Below are 19,639 nucleotides of genomic sequence, written 5' to 3'. Positions count from 1 at the left end.
TGTCAGTTACTGACACGTTTTATATGAAAATATATGAAAAAGCTGAAAAAAATAAAACTATAATATTCAATTGTTGTGTATCATTCGTAGTTTTCTCCTAAACGATGAAATTCTACAGCTTCATCAAAGAGATTGTAATAGGTAATGGGTGTGGAGAGACCAACACAATTCAGGACACAAGCAGTCAAAGCACAATCCGTATCGCCTTTAGCTCACTTTTACTGCTCAATAACCCATGCTAATAAGTGAGTGTATCTGAGTGCTGTTATGCAAAAGGCGGCTTGTGGAAAGATGGGGAGTTTTTACTCTAAAAGTTGTGGTCCAAAGTACTCAGCTCTCCAAGTAAAAAGGTTGACTTCATTAACAATAAGCTGAGCTCAGGGGAATGGTTCAGTTTTTATCAGTACAGTTCAGGGACTTTCATGTGAATTTAATTTTACTGTATGTGCTTCAGAAATGTATGATCATACGGTCTCGCTTCTGTGGTGCGGTTAAGGTCAAAGTCTCTTTGTTCATGACCATCATTTTAACTTCCCAGCAAAAGCTGGAAATCTGTCTGAATTTCAGGGTGTTTCCCATCAAGGCCACACAAGTATATCTGTCAGGACACAATCACCAGCAGGAACTTGGTGTTATCCCTGCTAACCAAACTCTTCACATACTGGTGGCTTTCCCACACAATGTGCAGGATAGTAAAGGTTTGTTTTTAAAATACATCAGTATCAGCCAGCCAAATGTCTTTCATATCCAGTTTCAGAAATTCTCCATATAGAACAATGTTCATTATCGGCTCTGACTAATAAATTTTTTAGTTTAGTTTTTTTTTTTTTTTTTAAATATCTGCTTGTCTTGTGGTTGTTACAGGTCACTACTGTGTGAAAACTGGGAGTTTTTAACGTTAAGTGCCGTTTCTGACTTGTTTTGATGTAATAACGATGTGATTTTTGAAATGCTGTATTTTGGCTACTTGGTGTAACTTGTAAGCACTGCCGGGCCCCATATCTGTGTAATAATAAAGGCTTGGAGAGGCAACAAGACGTTTGTGTGTCTTTTTGTTTAGCTTTAATATATACAAGCTCAAATTCCATACAGTTCACAGACTATACAAGATTTACCTCAGAAGTAAAATTCAGGCCAGTCATTTGTTAGTTGTTGCTTTCCAACAGTGTGCTTGAAATAAAGTTCAGGTTAATTGTTCTAATGTGTAAAGAAACTACATATAAGGATGCCAACAAATCAATGGTTCAGTAAGCTTTAAGTGTGGATGAAAGTAACAAGATGAAAAATGCTTAAAAAAGTTAATATGTGCACATCACAGATTTCTTCCTCCTTGAAAAGAGAACTGCAAACTTTCACAACCACTTTAAAAAGATCCACACGAGATGAATCTTTTGGGAAATATAAATCCAGTATGTGAATAAGGCAAAGGATTCAAAGACAACGCTATAACTGCAATGCATTTATGTCCAGTTCTGGAGACTGGAGACTAGAGAACCCCTGAAACAGTTTCTGAGCAAAAGGTAGAAAATGCAACTCCCAGCAAGCCCTGTGGAAGCTCCTCGTTTCTTTATTTTCAGTCCACTTCAGAGCCTCTTCTTCATCTAAAGAGTTACACAAAAACATTTAGCAAAAGATGAGCATTGCTGATGAATGAATACACCACAAAGAGAAGATATTTATTGTTCAAACTGATTGTCTTTACAATATTAACTCATTTTGAAAGGGACAGTTACCACTGTGTTGCATCACCGTGTAACAACATTCAAGCATTTGGGAACTAAGGTTATTAAAAGTTGAACCTTTTGCAGGTGGAATTTTTCCCCATTCTTGCTTGATTTACCACTTCAGTTGCTCAACAGTCCGGGGTCTCTGTTGCTGTATTTTGCACATCATAATGCGCATAATGTGCATAATGTCTTTGGGAGACAGGTCAGGACTGCACGTAGGCCAGTCTAGTACCTGCACTGTTGTAACGCATGCGGAATGTGACTTGGCATGGTCTTGTTGAAGTAACCAGACATGTCAATGAAAAAGGCGTCGCTTTCAAAAGTTCTGTGTACCTTTTAACATTAATGGTCCCTTTGCAGATGTGCAGTTATCATGCCATCGGCACTAACACACCCCCAGACCATCACAGATGCTGTTTTTTTTTTTTTTTTTACTTTGCACTGGTAACAATCTGGACAGTCCTTTTCCTATTTAGTTCCAGAGGACATAATGTCCACAATTTCCAAAAAGAATCTGGACTTGGGAGACCACAGCACACATTTCCATGTTGCGTCAGTCCATCTGAGAGAAGCCGGTGGCGTTTCTGGGTGTTGTTGAAATATAGCTTTTGTTTTGCATGGTTGAGTTTAAAGTTGCACTTATGTAGCAACGAACTGTGTTAACTGACAATCATTTACTGAAGTGGTCCTTCGCCCATGTGGTAAAATCCTTCACACAATGTTGGTTTAACAGTGTGGCCTGAGGGATCGAAGGATGTTGGTCTAAGACCTTGTTTTTTTCCTGATTCTCTGAATTCTTTGACATTACGGACTTAATATAAAATCCCTAAATTCTTTGCAACCGTGTGTTAAGAAAAGTTGGTCTTAAACTTTTGGAGTTTTTGCTAACATAGTTGTGAATCTCACCCCATCCATGCTTGTGAAGCACTGAGCCTTTCAGTGATGCTCCTTCATGACACTCCCCTCTTTCCAGTTAACCTGTTTACCCGTGGAACGCTCCAAACATGTGTTTGTTTTTTAACATTCCTCAACTTTCCCAGTCTTTGATGCCTCTGTCCCAACTCTTTTGGAATATGTTGCAAATTCAGACTGAGTGAATATTTGGAAAAACATAATGAGGTTTAACAGTTTGAACATTAAATATCTCGGCTTTGTAGTGTATTCAATTGAACATAGGCTAAAAAGAATTTTTAAAATGAATTTATTTACATATTACACAACATTGCAGCTTCAGTAGAATTAGGGTTGACTTCAGAGTATCACCAATGAGAGTCAGTTCTAATGTTCCTTCTCATGTTAGGACTCATGATAACACTAACCTAAGTAAGCGATGAGGATCTCCAGCAGTGTTTCTTTTTCCTGTGCATCTAACAGCTTCACTGAGCCACCGCCAGTCAGGTTCCACACAGCCTGACAGGCCTGGCCTGCCAGCTGCCAGTCACCTGGTCCGAAGTCTCTCAGACAGTCCACCAGCCTGGTCACACAGACACACACACACATCATGTGACCTGAGGAAGGGGGATTCACATGACCGTCAGGTTTGCAAGCATTAGTTCCACTTCACCGGACCTTCGTCTGGAAAAAGACAGTGGGTGTGTGAAGTGGAAATAAAATAAATGTTCCAAAACTGAACCAAAGATGGAAGAGAAATATTAAGAATTTGTTCACAGCTCAATCTGGAAAGTGTAAACAATCTGAAATGACAAATAACACTTATGAGTAAATAATATGTGATTTAAGATCATTGGTAGCATCTTGTTTTGTACCAGTGGAACTGTTTATTTTGTCTTTTTTTTTTGTCATTTATTTTGTCAGACCAGATTTACCAGAAAACAAACAAAATGAAAAAAACACAAAAAAACAAAACAAAACAAACCCAAATAAACAAACTGCCTGTGGAAAGGATGCCATCTTTGCCTAAATCTTGTTTAATGTAATTCGTGTTATACGATTATACTTTCCTAATGTCTTTTTGCGGAAAAAGAAGCATGTCGAGTATTTGTTTATTAGCTGAAAACCTTTAACAGAACCCCATTGGATTAATGGATTTTATTTTATAATTTAAGAATTTCAGACACATCTAAGCTCTCCGTCTTATTGTCTCTTTCAGTCTGGTGGCTAAAGCCACAAATCTACCATACAGGGCTATATGACTATAGTTAATCTCATCTAACTCTTTGCAACAAAGCTCAGTTCTTCATGTGAAAATCATTCTTCCTCTAATTTGCCATTGTGCTCCTTTTTATGCTTTCTATAAAGGACCAGATTTAATTCTCAAATCCCACCTACTGTTAGCAAATGCACTATAAAAAATAATAATAACATACCGGAAGATGTGTCAGTAATGGCTGATTCTTTATCTGCGGTCAGTTATGACCTCGTCATGACAAAGACAGTCATAACTAAGCTCTGTATTTAAAATCCTCATTACATCCTGTAGCTTACTTTGATCTGATGCTGCTTTTTCATGACTTCTACTAATATTTTCCTGGAAATCCTGTGATTTGTCTCTAATATGCATTAGACAACGCATTCAGCAGGAAACACACACACACATTCAGAATCTCTAAGTGCTTACTTAGCAGTAGCCCCCTCTAGTGTGAGACAGATCCTGTTGGGAGGGTCCACAGCCAGGTTGGTCAAAACCCCACAGGCTGAAAAACACATCTCAGAGCTCTTTGAGTCAAGTAGCGTCACCACAAACTGGTGAACTGAGGGAGAAGATGAGGACAAAGCATGGCAAAGATAAGAGGGCTGCTTCCACCGTAGTCAACAGGCATGTTTATAGTGTGTAAAGGTGGCCTTGCAGATTAGTTCAGCCTCAACATGGCACAGCAGCATGCACAAGTACTGTCAGAGTCTTACACCTCAGTTTTCTGTAAAATTGCACTCTGAAGAGGTGAGGAGAATCAGTGTTTAGAGTTGGACAAAGTTATTTAAAAGCCTATTTGAATTAATGTCAGTTGTATACCTTTGTTTTCCATGATGAAGTCCCGCACATCCTTGTACTGTGACAAGTTTCCATACACACGAGCGGCCTCGAGCATGGCTTCCATACTAGAGCTGAGCACCAACTTTAACATCACTTACAAAAGAAAAAACAAAGGGTAGAGTAAGAAAAAAAGCAAAACAAAAAGTACAAGACACTTTTAAATTTTAATTTTAAATAAATATTTTAAATTTGATCTTACACTTTGCGATGGTGAGCCGATTGTGTCTGATCTCTGAGTTTTCTTCCAGGTAGAATGACAAGTTGTTGATGGTGGCAGCAACATTCACCATTAATTCCTCGCTCTCCTGTACAGACCTCAGCTCTGTTCCACCCACACATCACAGAAATCCCATCACATAAACATACATAATAAAAACTGAGATAAAGAAATTTATTTTCAGTCAAATAAAAGTAATTAGTCCCACTGCTCTTTTAAAACAAACGACTAATGTAAACATGATGCAAGAAGTATATTTATTTTCCTGCTTTTACTGGCACAGACACAGAAAAAAAAAAAAGGGTGTCAATTACATAAAATGTAAAGTGAGCAATTTTAACAATTAAAGTAACACATTCAGAAATTAAGTGAACATGTAGAGAATTTAGTCTTCTGCTTTACTGCACTAATATGACACTGACATTATGACATATAGCTGTCTTCTGTAGTTAATTTTGGCCTGATGCAGATGCTTTGATAAGGCAAAGGTCAAAGTGACCCAGTCTAACCAGCCATGACACTGTGAGCAGCTTGGAAATCGAGTCCTGATGTAGCAGCAAATGGTGTGTGCTTGGTTGTAAATCACAGATATTGCGGTCACGCTGTCAACTGCCGCTTGTGTCACACAGAATTTTGTTTCTCGCTCTGACTTCAAATGCCACTTTGTTGTATCCCCCTCAAGCTCTGTGCCAGAAATATGTTCAGCAGCCGAGCATGAACTTGTTCAAAACAAGACATCAGCCAGCCAAGTTCGCTCTTTCATCCTCTGCTGAAGTTTTGTTTTCAGTCTGTGTTGGTCACATTAACTCTATATTCTCCTCAAGATATTAATTTATGTTCCTGTTTTCTACTACATGAAGTGTTTACGATGTTACCCTTTTCTTTTTGTTTGTGTTTTTCACTTGTTCACCTCAGTTTTTCATATTTCACTCTCCCAAATGCCATGAAGTCAAGTGTAGGAGGCAGACAGCAGAGAAGAGTTTCACACACACCTACGCATCAATTTAACCTGTCCTGAAACCATCTAACCACATGGGAGAAATTCATCCACACAAACCAAGTCGGCTGTGAAATGTGACAGAACATCCTGCCTGTGCAGTGAAGCACTGCACTCTGTCAAACTAAAAAGAAAAACAGGTAAACCAAGCGAGGTTGTGGTGCTTATTGAACAAAAAACACTGAGATGAAAGAAAGCAAAGGAGTGAACAGACGAATGCAATTTTTGACCAAAGTCATGTTTTGCTTGCAGCATAAGGGAAGTGGTTGTGTGCTTTACCTATGATTATAATGCACGGATGAGAGACTACTATTTCATTTGTTCAAATTTGATACAACTCAAAATAAAATAACAAAAAGAGAAAAGTAGAAATTACACAGCAGTTACCCTTCATTTAGCTTTTTTTTTTAGTTTGTTATACAGTTAAACTAAAGTGACAAAGCTCTTCTTTGTGTCTGCTCACCCAGTGTCTCCAACAGAAGCTGAACACAGGTTACGTTTGCTGCCAGTAATGGACCAACTGCAGGGTGGATGCACATGTTTGCCAGCACCCTGACCAACTTCACCAACACGTCGTCCACTTCCTTCACGTTAATGGGAGCAGTGGAGGGGTTGCTGGAAGAAGGGGGACTTTTCTGCATGGTCGTGTGTGGTAACATATCTTTCCTCTGGTAGGTGTTGTAAATTTGGAGGAGCATTTCCATGCAGCCTTCACACTGATAGAGCTCCTGTCGAGGCGCATCGCTTTTGGATGTGAGGTTACCAAGGGTGAAGAGAAGACGTATGACAAGGTCCTGTGTATGAGAAGAGGAGACTACTTAATTAATGTTAATGGCCTGTTATAATGTTGTTTCACAAATATATCAACAGAACACAAAGTACATTTTAGAGATGCAACTAAAACATCATGCCATATTAATGACATTATTCAGTTAAACTACATTTAATTGAACAATACATTGCTTAAAGTGTGAGGATCAAAAAAGGTACAACCATGTGTATAATGTATTTTAATGTTGGCAAAAGAAAAAAAAAGTCATGCCCATAAAAATGTGAAGAAAATAAAAACCCACACACAGCAGGTGAGCAAGAATAAATGTTTGCCCCATAAATGTGCATTGACAGTGGGACACTGGTATAAATTTGGGTGGCCTGTCCAAGGATGGGGAGCTCATTATATGTTATATCATTCAGTGTGTTTCCTCCATATGACTTTAAAGATATGTAGATCAAGTTTTCCTTTTACACCTCGTCTAACTTTCCTCCCTTTACATCACTTCTATTCATGTATCTGCTAAAGCTTGCCTCTTAATCGTTTTCTCTCTGTCTCTGCCTCTCTCACTTTCTCCTTGATTGTTTCCACACCTCCTGGAATGATTTATTGTCAAAGTACACATAGCAGAGCTGACGAAAATAGATGAACACCATGTACTCTGGATGTCAGCATGCTGTTCTCTAGAAAACATAAATAGTGAAACCAACACAGAAACAGGTAAAAAGCTCGTACACTCACTTGTTTTTTATGATGTTTGCTCAGCAGTTCCAAAAATAATGGGTAGCATTCATGGGTCTCGGCCAGAGCCAGACAGCATTCAGAGTAAGAGGAGAGTTTACTGAAGGAGAGAGGCAGACAATGATAGATCACTATAGTGTGCTTATACTTTTAAATTGTTTTGAGAAAAAGGCCAGTATGAGGTGGAAATATTCAGTCAGTCAATCATTTTCTGAACCGCTTAGACCAATTAAGGGTTGTGGAGAAGCTGGAGCCTATCCCAGCAATCCTTGGGTGAGAGGGAGGGTAGACTCTGGACAGGTTGGACAGTCCACCACAGGGCCAACACAGAGAGACAAACAACCATCCACGCTCACACTCACTCCTATGGACAATTTACAGTAACCAATTAATCTAACATGTATGTCTTAGGACGGTGGGAGGAAGCCAAGGTATCCAGAGAGAAACCCTGCATACATGTAGAGAGCTTGAAAACTCCACACAGAAAGGCAACTGTTTGAACCTCCCGGCCTGTAAATATTATATGATTCCCTAGAGAAAACATACTGGGACATAATCAGCTTTATTAATCTATATTTTCCACTGCTATACAGTTCATACGGTATACTGATGAAGAGCTTGGTGTTGTGACCAGAGAAAGATGGTGGTGGTAGAAAATTAAGAGAATATTGTGGCTCATGTGGCTTTTTCATAAGCAGCATTTAGTCCCAAGTCGTTTTGACATAAAATGTAGAGTAAACCACATTTTATTCAACGTCAGCTTCGCTCTGTAAAACCACATCAAGAAAGAGGGAAAAAAAATGACCAGAAAGGGACTTGCAGTCAATAAAGACAGAAAAACACTAAATTAAAATGCCATCATATCCTGTTTTGATTCAAACCATGACAGGGACAGTCTACTTTTGAGAGCAGAGATCAGAGATGAGGAGCATCATTATGTTAAAGACAACTATGTGAAAACAAATATGTGATACCTGTAAATTCTGGAAATGTTTGTACAGATGTTTCTGTCTCTACAGTGCTGACGCAGTGCCAGGCAGAGCGCTGGCAGTATGGAGAAGGAAACAAAGAGCGGACGGGAATCTGGATGATCAGCAAGGTTCCTCAGGGTGGCCGTCAGCTACAGGGATCAGAGAGAGAAAGAAGAAACTATATATGTGTGAGGCTGTGTTTTGTCTTGCTCAGAAAATATGCATATATATTTTCAAGTCTGGCTGCTGGTCTGTGCATGATACTATACAGAGGAGCAACGGAAAACTGTTCAGTACTGAAATAAATCATTCTATCATGAGAAGGAAACTGTAATTTCCAACATGCGGAAGCACTGAAAGCTGTGGAAAGTCATGCTGTGCTTATTTTCCTCTGCTAACTGGATAATGAGTTGTGTTAGATGTCAAATGGAGCACTGGTTTAAAATGTTTGTTTGGGCTTATGTGGTCTGCAGCGATCATTTTCAGCAGAGTGAAACACATTATGTTTTGGGGCTGAAGTGTCCAGACCCGCAGAGAACATTATGCTAATGGGGCAGCAATAAACCAGACATAAACAAAAACATTTATGCCTAATCGTTAGAAAATCAGTCTCAACTAAAAGTACATCAAACCTACATTTCACATTTGGTTTCTTTTTTTTATTAACATGCTTTTCACTTGTTAAATTTCTTTGAGGAAATCATGTAAAACCTTTAAAGAATTTATGTAACCCAAAAATGTCATTTGTAAGCTATAATGACTAAACTGAATCTGTGACAAACCTGTAAAAGGATGTGCCCTGCTGTAGTACGGTTGCTGTCTTCGACTGCACAGAGCTTCTGGATGAGCTCGTGAGCTACACCAATACAATTCTTATCCAGCAAGAGCCTGAGGATTGTAGAGTTCCCAGAGATAAACTTCAAAGTACCAACACAGTACAGCAGAGCTTCTCCTGACATACATGCATCCTCCTTGCTCAGCACACCCAACAATGAGTCTAAACAAACAAAAGCATAGACATGATTTGTCAATTGTGAATTAGTATTAAAAAAAGCATTAAACAGAATAAAACTGATAAAATAAACAAAAAAAAAAAACCCAACAACTGTATTTAGGAACATAACACTACAGAAGAATAGATATATGATTGTGCCATCCAGACCAATAAGAGAGTTGTTCTTGAAGAGGATGTCGTTGTTTTCACTTCGGCTAATCTGGAAGATGAGCTTACAGATGTTGAGCAGATTTTTTCCACTTACACACAGCTGGGGAAAGAGAGAGAGAAAAAGACCGGGTGGCTCTGTGATAGAGACATGTGGCAGACACAAACACACACCGGCAAACTCACAGAAGACTCACAGCGAGACAGAGCTTGGCAATGTGCAGGTTGAGCTGGGCAGAGTTGAGGTCAATGAGCTGGAACAGTGTTCGCAGTATCCCCGACCTCCTCTTACAGCGTCGACCGAGCATGTCCATGTCTGCCAAGGTGCTGTGGAGACGGTCACACAAATCACACAGACGGTCCACCGAGCCCTCAGAGCTGCCTGGCACCGTGGACAAGCACACATATTACAAAGAAATCCAGTCAAGAACAGAAAAAAGTGACAAAAAAAGTCATAAAAGTACACAAATGCCCCAAAAATGAAAACATCCGTTTGGTCTTGTTGGTAAGTGTGTATTCAGATTCAGCTGAGTTGTCCATATGTTGTGGAGAGTTGTTCCAGAGCAAGCAGTCTTCTTCATGTGTGGGAACATGAGGTTAAATCTCGAACAGTAAAATACTGGTTTGGCAAAAAAATTTTAATAATTCCCTTTTCTTCAATAAGTAGCAGCTTTAGGTTAAAGTGATCAAACTCTATAGAACAATGCAGCAGCAGGCAGCTGATGCAGAGGAAAAGAAAGGCTCGAGTCCTTTCCTTGTTTTTGAGGTAAAATAAATAATTTCCTTGCATAAATAACAGAGTCTGACAATTTCAAACTGAACAGCCTCATCTTTACACTTCACTGCAAATTCTAACCGTATCTGAAAGGTGATTTATGTATGAGCCAGAAACCCCTAAGTACAATAAATATTTAATATTTATAGTTCAAATGATTTTTCCATTAAATTTGTAGTGAGTTGAAATATTTAAAGCCAGAGATTGTATTTCATGGCTGTGAGAGTGTGGTTTCAGGCTAAGATGATTTTGTACAGATGCCAAACATAACACTATTGTGTTTGTCTTTCTTCAGTGGGTGAAATGGCAGAGCTTTTGCATTTTGTGGAATTTTATGCATGACTATCTGCCAGTGTTGAGAAACTAATTTCTCAGCCTGCTGGTTGAAAATGAAAAGTAATAAGGAAGCACAGACAAGAGGCTCCGACAAGAGAAGCTTGGCAATAATAAAAAGACCCAAATCACTTCAAGAATAATGTAATACTGTGATACAATGAAAGAAGTTGGCCAAGACTGCTATATGCTATGATTTTGGACTTTAGTTTCGTTTTGTCCCCCATTGCATTGCACATAATACCTGCAGCCACATTCTCTAGCTCCTGAAGAAGAGGAACAATTGCATTATTCCACACCACCGAGTCTGAATCCTCCTCTGTACTTGTGGCGTTGCGTCCATACCCTAGCTCTGAAGTGTGCAGAGAAAATTGCAGTTAGCCAAATTACCTCCTGCAAACACTGGAGCGACAAGCGTAGTTCACAAGTTCACTGTCTTAAAATAAAACAGCAGGAAGTTTGATGCCACAGTAAAAGGTCACAGCTAGACTTCCTCTTATTTCTTTCTGTGCTGAGGTGTAACAGTCTGTATGTGGGCATATGCAATAAAAACATATGTTCATGTGTGTTTGTGCATGCAAATGTCTGCAGTCTCATGAACACACATGCACCTTTTTTCTGAGTATTTGCATAACACTTGCTTGGTGTGATGCAGGAAGCGGTGGTTGCACAAACCAACAGCTCTCTCAGCTGTTGGCTAGTTGCCTGCCATGGTGGAAATTGGGCCCTGAGCAACAAAGGTGAAAAATCCTTTTGCAATATTATATTTGTGAATGCTTGGATGTTTTAAAATATGGCTTCTATTTAATGTAAAATCCCTCAATAGTTAAGCTGTATGTGGCATCTGGTAAAGCTGAAATAACATGTCCGCTTCCGATAGCTATGAAATAAATTCCTGTTGCTTTATAGTCATCTGTACACAGTTTTGGTTTGAGAAGAAACAATGCAGTAATGTTCATTAAGTACATCTAGACAAACCTGTTCTCTGCTCTTCTCTGCACTCTGTGGCTCTGACCTCTGAGTCGACAGGCTGCATTATTCTACTGTTGAAACAAAGAAACACAAAACACACACAAAAACTTTTGTGACCTCATATCTTATAACCACAGTGTTGCACAATTAGATTTACTTTGTGTGTTTCGTCTCAGTTGGACATCAAATCAACAGTAAAAAAAGAGTTTAAAAAAAGGCAGGAAAACATGTTTCTAAAAAATTTGAGACAAATAAAAACATGAAAATACTGAAACGATAATGTGACAATAATAATGAGGGTTTACTTCAAAATCCACTAGGTGTCCCTGTTGCAGCAGAGACACATGAGCTACAGCCGCTGTATGTTCTGTGGGTACATGTGTGTGCACATTTGCAGGCATGCAGATACATTTGACTATCTGTCTGCCCTTTGTGAGTGACTCTTAATTTATTTAGCTGTGTGACTGTGCAGTTGTGTGTGCCTTTGTGTAGCAACTGCGATCCCCAACAGACAGGAACTAAAATCTCTGCTTCAACCAGGCTGTGGGCAGACTGGTAAAAAGCTGTTCATGCTTTGTCACTGTGAACTGTCTCCACAGACTTACCACCTCCCTGCAATAACGGTAAAGTGCTTCCAAAACCATGGCCAAGAGTTATGCTGCGCTGTGTGTTGTGGCTTGCCTTCTGCGTGCTATTGCTGCATCCTGCTGTACTAACTTACTGGAAATGAAATGCCTGAGAACACCAGTAACTTCTGTGAAACATGACAGGTGCAATGTGATAACACTAAATTAATAATTACAATTTGTTACTGTACTTGTACTAATATAATTTTGGTTGTTTGATTACATCCACACTGAGATATGTGTACTGTACAAAAAAAGATAGTTCAGTTGCATTATTAGTGACCGCTAAAAGCTAGCATACAGAACACATGCAGCAGGGAGTGCTGGCTGAGGTATGCTGCAGTGAATGTCAAGGGGCTTTGGCTTTGTATGATCAGATTAAGAGCCTGATAATAAGGCCTCTTTGTGTGATTCTGTATTCTCTGAGACATGACCTCATCCCTGCCTTAGGTCTGGCCAGTGCAGTGCAGTCACAATACATGCTGCTGCCAGCCTTGCCCAGATGGGCACCCAAATCTAATATAGAGCTATTTGAAGCTATAGAGCTCTGGCTTATTGAAGAAAAAGAACCGAGTGGAAGTGCAATCTCCCCTATCTTTATACCTCATCCAAGCCACTATCTTATAAACTGTCATGCTGTTTCTATTTCCACTTGCAGTTACGGTGCTACTGACTGTACTCTGATTTTCTCTCTGCTTGTCTCTCTCTGATGCTCAATCCTGAAGTTCTTAAATCTCTTCAATTAAGTTATTAAGAGACCACACAAATCACCTGGGACCGGCTTTTGTCAGCAACAAGTTAGCTTGGTTTTAGAGGGAGGTGGTAGTACTACGGGCAATGGCCCAGATTTCCTGTGAAAGTGTTTTATGCCCCCCGGACCCAACAGCTCCAGCTGCCTGACCCAATCAATAAGTGGATAGACTGTAACGACAGCCCCCCGACATCATGCCCAGAGTTATATCCCTCATGCTGACACACAGCTGATGAGGTTGGCAGAAAAAAAACTTCCTCTGCATTGTAGAAGTGTGAGCGCTGACACATGATTGTAATGACAGATAGACAGAGGGTGTTTCATTTGGGAATGAAGCCTTTCCAGAAACTGGGTTTAATTGTGTATAGTGTACACTAAAGTACTTCATTCATTAATTCATTCATTTTCTTAACCGCTTGTCCAATTAATGATCATGGGGAAGCTGGAATCTATCCCAGCAACCACTGGGTGAAAAGCAGGGTCCTCCCTGGACAAGTCATCAGTCCATCGCATGCCACACAAAGTATACAAGGGTAGGCCTGTCACAGTAACATATTTTGCCATGCGATTAATTGTTTAGAAATTATTGCGATAGACAATAATATTGCGCTAAGCGATTATTGTTGTCAATTTGAGACAATTTTCAACTTAAATAACAATAATGCCATCATAATGCAACACCCTTTTAAAGATCAACATCATTTATTTCTAAAGAACTTTTAGCTCAATGTGCAGACTAGTTTACACTTATCCAGTCCCCAGTCTGCTGAAACAGATCAGGATTTCTCCTGGGGTTGTGGCAACGTGGTGATCTGGAACATATGGTCTCTAAACACTATGTAACACAGTGACATAGTCTATGGTCCAGCTTATATAAGAGGACAGGTTTGGACTTGACCAGAGGTGGAATGGTAAAATGTAATTTTTCATGTCGTTGTAAAGCTGTGGAATTGACGTTTTTAACATGTATGTTCATCCAGGCAATTCTCTGGCTGTGAAATGTTTACAACATTTTTCAAAATGTCGCCTTTTAAACAATATTAAAGGGCAGCTTAACTTTACCAACCTGAGTGCACATAATTTTGCACTGTCCTGTTTGTGTTTAATCTGTCGGTTAAACACCTCAGTGATCGTGAACTGTCGGGAAGATGGAGCTAGCCTGTTTGTTAAGGTCTTTGTTTCCCAGCAGGGAAAAGTGCAGTTGATGGTTGTGTTTTAAGTACAGGTGGAAGCTTGTTGTATTGTTGTGTTTAGTTAATATTGTCTTAAAACAAATGTGACACTCGAGAGAGAAAGAAAGACAAATGAATATTGTCCGTCAAACTCATTGCACGCATGTTTTCTTATCATGCGATTAATTGACTTATTGCTTTTTGCAATGGGCCTATATGAGGATTAAAATGGTTTGAGTGTTAAAGTTTTTTTGTCTTTTTTGTTTTTTGTCTAATGACACCAATGCTGGTCAAAGAGATCTTATCCAACTATCATTGTTAGAATGCGAAAATGTGATAGTTAGGATCTACATCGAATCTTAAAAAGCCTTCTGCTCTGTGACATATTCAATATAAAAATATTGACACAATCCTTATTTTTGGACTACATAGTTAAAAACTTTGGAAACATCCTGATGTTCCTGATGTGCTTGATTTACAAATCAAACATTAGAATTTACAAATACTAAAGTTGTAATTTGCTCCATAAACACTGAGAACTCACTCGAAATGTGTTTTTATGTTTAGTAAATGTAAGTTAAAGTACCAGGATCCATAATTTGAGGACAGTTATGATATCAATTTTTAAAAATAATTTCGTGCCCATTTTTTTTTCTATATTTCTGAAGTTACTGAAATATTACACAAGAAAAACAGAGAAAAAAACAATGAGAAAGACAGAGAGAAAGGGGAGTGACTGGAAAGATTTAATAAGAAGCAAAAACAGGAGGCAAATCCATCTAGTAATGGCCACCCCTGCAACCCTGTGTGCCAGTAAATCTTAAATTTATTGTGCTACTGTCATGACAGTCAAAGAGAGGAAGTAGGGGAGGGTGGAAGGGCAGACGGCAGAGGACATATCATCTAAGTCAAACACAAGCCATTACCTTTCACTAGCCGTTCTGCATGGTCCAGGCTTCAGAGGACCACTGTGAAATGCAACGTGGTCTGCACTGGAAAGATGTTTAGCTGACAGCTGAGCTTGTCCTGGGCCTTGATTTAATCTCTCTTTCACTAAACACAGGAGGAAATAATCAAGAAGTTGTTTACTTGTTGCGGCTTTGCACTGCAGAAATATTTCTAATTCTTCTGTGAAATAAAGGTGCATTTTTACTGCATTTAAACAGGTTAAGTAGTTCTTTATTTTTTCTATTGCCCTAAAAAGCAGAGTAATTTTCAGGCAACGGTGAAAACAAAACTGAGTAATTTTTCATTCCAAACAACAGTAAATTGTTATTGTTGCTTTTTTTTTTTTTTTTTTTTTTTTACCCTCCCCAACCCCAGAGAATGCAAATTTAGATCAGATGAATGAATGGCGTCATTCAATTTCCCCATGTAGACTGTAGTGTAGAGGATCTGAGCTGATGATTTACGGCAATGTAACAAAATAAGTAAGAAGCTGTTTGATTAATTTTGTTCCCATCAAACAAGCACAGGCTCTACTAAAATCTTAAGCAGAACATTAATGGATATGTCTAATAAGTGTAAGATATTTTTGTAACTTAGCTTTGTTAGTTTCTTGTTAATGAGTCAACACTTAGAGGAGATTTTTCCCCCTTACCATCTCTGTCTGCTTCCAAAGGCAGCAACGCTGTCAGAGATCCAACCTTGAGGAGGCGAGGCCGAGCTCCTGCCAGTCCCATCCTCACTTCCAATGGGTCGGCAGGAGGTTTGGGAAAGGCTTTAAATGGATCATCAGCATTACAAGGGACTGGAATCTGTGGTGTCTAGATCAGGAGAATCATTTCATTTGTACATGATACAGTAAGGAATCAAAAACAAGATTCATTCCCCAATAACATTACTTTTTGAAGGTCAAAGGTAAGGATCCTTGTTTTTTTTTTTTTCTTTTCTTATTCCTATCTTTGAAGTGACATTTATTCACATCATCCTTGCCACAGGTGTGCAGTCCCATGGCAAATTTATAGACGACAATGTAAATGGAAGGTTAAAGTAGCCCTCTTAATCACATTTCAGGCATGATAAGGTAATTAGGAAGACATGGTAACACTTTGAATACTATATGCACACAGAGTACCTGAATATAAGGAAATAACCAATAGCCTCTGAAAATTTTCTTCATAATACAAAATATGCTGTGCATGAGAGTGGAAACATACATGGTCCAGAGGCGAGAGACGAGTTCCTGAACCTGGCCTGGATTCCGAAGCATCAAAATTTTGAGCATGAAGACTGCAAATACAATAAATAAATAAATAATATATATATATATAAAAATTGAAGTCTGGACCATAAATAAATACATCATTCTTAAGTGGTAATTGTGACTAACCTAAAGGTAGATGGAGGTCTGGTGTCATGATCCGCTTGAACAGAGTTCCTCCTAAAAAGTTGTCTGTGCTGATCTCTTGGAGTAAATGGTCTCTGGGTGGTCTGAACTCTCAGAGATTGCCTGGCTTCACTGACTATCTCAGCACAGGTTTTTCTCAAACTGTTGCGTCGTGGGATGAAAGAACAGCAAACCTCATTTTTCTTCTCCATGGAGGTGATTCAGGTCTGGGTGGCATTTGTATGTAAATTCAGTGGTTCAGTACCTTCATTAAATGACGTGTTGCAATGTTCATCACTGATGTAAAACAATTAAAAAAAAAAAAAAAAAGGAAACTGAAAGAAAGTTATATAAGATCACACTGAGAAAAATCCCCCAACAAGATATAAAATTACTCCATCTTTAGTAAAAGTCTAATGAAATGTATGGAAGCATTTTTAGTAAAGCATAGTTCAACCATCAAAAGTGAAAAGAGTGATTACAGCAGCAGAATATTAAATCATTAGATCTAGGGATACAGATTAATCTGCCTGTTTATATTATCACTAATAATATTTTATTCTTCAAAACATCACAAAACAATCATCCAATTATCCAAACAGCAAAATAGCCCATTGATATAATTTATTTAGTGTCATCATCAACAATCGGTCCATAATTCAAAGATACTTCAATATAAAATGGAGAAACACAATACATTTTCAAATATAAAGCAAACATTTACCATCAAATTTTTATTTAGATATCACGTTTAAAAAAAGACAACACATGGTTGATCAAAACGCTGCACAAGTAAAACACAACAAAAATAACACAAACATTTAAATATAAAGATTTAAAAACGCTACTTGATTATAAAAATGCATTAGATTGAATAAAATCCAAGTTAGTTTGGCCTAAACTGGTTGCTACCATAACTACTGCCATACGAAAGCAACTTTAGTATGCTTGGTAAAAGTAGGAGTAAGCTACTGATAAATATTTCAGTCTTAATTCTAATAAACTGCACAAATCTGTCTACTTAAGATTATAGGAATAATAAATATATTCGCAATAACTTACTTAATACTTAATCATTGGTGTTGAATTGTGCTGCAAAAATTATTGTTTGTGCTGCTTTAGTTTTTTTTTTTTTTTTAGATATATGAACTAAACAATGCAGCACAATCCAGCAGAAACGTGGCATAAACTAACATGACAATTTTGGGTTTATTTGGACGACAATAGGGGGGCTGCATAACCCTTTTACTGAGGTTGAGAGGCCGACCACGAGAACGAGCACTCTGCGCGGTCATGTTCCGTTACCATGGTGACAAAACGTCGCCATACTGGATTAAAAAACAAACTTAAGCGATAAGAGGAAAGAAAACGAGCAAATATATTTTAATAAAGTTAGTTTTAAGACAGGAGGCTTAACCGATTTAACTGGCCAGTTGTTGGAGCAGAAAAGTATTTATTAACTGCACCCATTTTTTTTTTTTTATTGAGGAAACAGGAAGCGTTTCAAGAGACTTTGAATGAAACCTTATCCTGAGGTTAAATACAAAAAACTGGAACACGTACCATTCAGCGTCCTGTCGAGTTGAAAGTCCACACAGCTGGCACTCCAGGTTTTAAAATGAGGCTTTTCAGTCAAAACGGAAAAACATTGACAGCTTACAACACCCTTAACTGGACATTTTGCAAGCTCGCTGCTGCAGGCTGACCTGAGATGCACGCGCTTCAGCTGGATTCCTCAGTCACGAGACAAGGTGACGCGCTGTCATGTTGTGGATGAAACCAGAAACCTCAACTTCATGCGATACTTTATGGGAACTTTAATTTTTTTTATTTTCTTGTTTTCTTTTGAAGCGCTGTTCATTAAACCCGACATATAATGTGGTAATTAACCAAGTTAATGTAAACTGAAATCTACCTAAATGAATTAATTTAATGTACGCTCTCTGTAGAATAATGTTTAAACGAGAAGGCAAGTCAAAACAAAGGATTCTGGGTTAAACCACTGTAAAATTTTGAAGTTTGTTGGATGTAGTGTAATGCCAAGCTTTGCTTATGCAAATGTTGACAATAAAACGACCTTGTCGTTTATGAAATAGGAACAGACTACTGGCTTGAAGCCAATAAAGGAGTCAAGAAACAAAAATTATGTTTAAAATAACCCATGCAAACATTATTTCCGTGCAAATATTTCTTGTTGTGTAACACAAAAAATACTTCATAGTAATAATAATCATAAAAAAAGTCATACACTTAGTTGTTGTTTTGACATTTAATATTGCAGAATATTAACCATAAAATATGCGAATTCTCAAGTTTACATTACAAATTTTCTTTTAACTTTCTTGAAATAACAAATAAAAAGCCATTTCAATTGATTTATGAAGCATTAATAATATGAATAATTTACACATTTCTGCACACAAAAAAATAAACAAATGAAAAATAAACACAGAACACAAAATGACAAAGCTGTGCATAGAAAAGGTCCGATCAGTCAAATGAGACAGTATTGAAAAAGAGTAAAACATATCAAAAAAATTTAAAGCAGCAGAAAATTTGGCCTTTGTAGGAAGAAAAGTCCAAAGAGGGCTTTGACAGAAGAAGCCAAATCCCTGCTTTTTTACAAACTGCGGCTTGGTCTCCATCTGCACAGGCTTATGTTTAGAGGGGCAAATACCAGGTCAGTGGTCTGAGATATATTGAGTGGGAAGGCCATTTAAAGGTTTAAAGAGAGCCAATGAGATTTGAAAATCAATAGAAACTCAAACACGAAGTCAATGAGAAAGGCAGATGTGTTTGTGTGTGGTTTGTTCATGCCTTTTAGATCATGTCAAGAAATGAGTATAGAGTCCTGTCTGGCTGCTGATGACCACCTCTATTTCCTGTTTGTTTTGTACTCTATAAATACACCAAGGGTTGAAAAAAAAAAAACCCCCACTATAATATAAAAACCCTTTATGCATTAGGCTGTCATACACAGTGAGAAACAAATGTAGAAGGAAGCCCTCATTTTTAATATGAACAAAGTGGACAAATTGTGATCTGCTTTTATATGCTGTTACACAAGTTGAAGACACACAGGTCATTCACAATAAAACCTGG

At 38.2% G+C, this 19,639-nt stretch overlaps 1 protein-coding gene across 1 annotated transcript; it reads right to left on the bottom strand.

Annotated features, from left to right (window-relative positions):
* Positions 1–1,443: 1,443 nt before the first annotated feature.
* armc2 (armadillo repeat containing 2) lies at positions 1,444–18,219 on the bottom strand (the record flags this gene model as incomplete). Its single annotated transcript, XM_079255091.1, has 18 exons — positions 18,101–18,219; positions 16,541–16,764; positions 16,368–16,440; positions 15,809–15,974; positions 15,135–15,261; positions 11,666–11,730; positions 10,932–11,039; positions 9,777–9,961; positions 9,580–9,682; positions 9,200–9,414; positions 8,421–8,566; positions 7,447–7,546; positions 6,397–6,727; positions 4,919–5,041; positions 4,699–4,812; positions 4,306–4,438; positions 3,047–3,201; positions 1,444–1,601 (listed from the first exon to the last, which is right to left on the bottom strand). Exons 2-18 carry the CDS (start codon positions 16,747–16,749, stop codon positions 1,444–1,446), a joined length of 2,511 nt encoding a protein of 836 aa, XP_079111217.1. The 5' UTR covers positions 16,750–16,764; positions 18,101–18,219.
* Between the last annotated feature and the right edge of the window lie 1,420 nt (positions 18,220–19,639).

Source organism: Telmatherina bonti (genome assembly GCF_933228915.1).
Source record: "Telmatherina bonti genome assembly, chromosome: 16".
Taxonomy (NCBI): domain Eukaryota; kingdom Metazoa; phylum Chordata; class Actinopteri; order Atheriniformes; family Telmatherinidae; genus Telmatherina; species Telmatherina bonti.
Note: the sequence above shows the minus strand (reverse complement) of the source record. Positions and strands in the feature narration are given on the sequence as shown.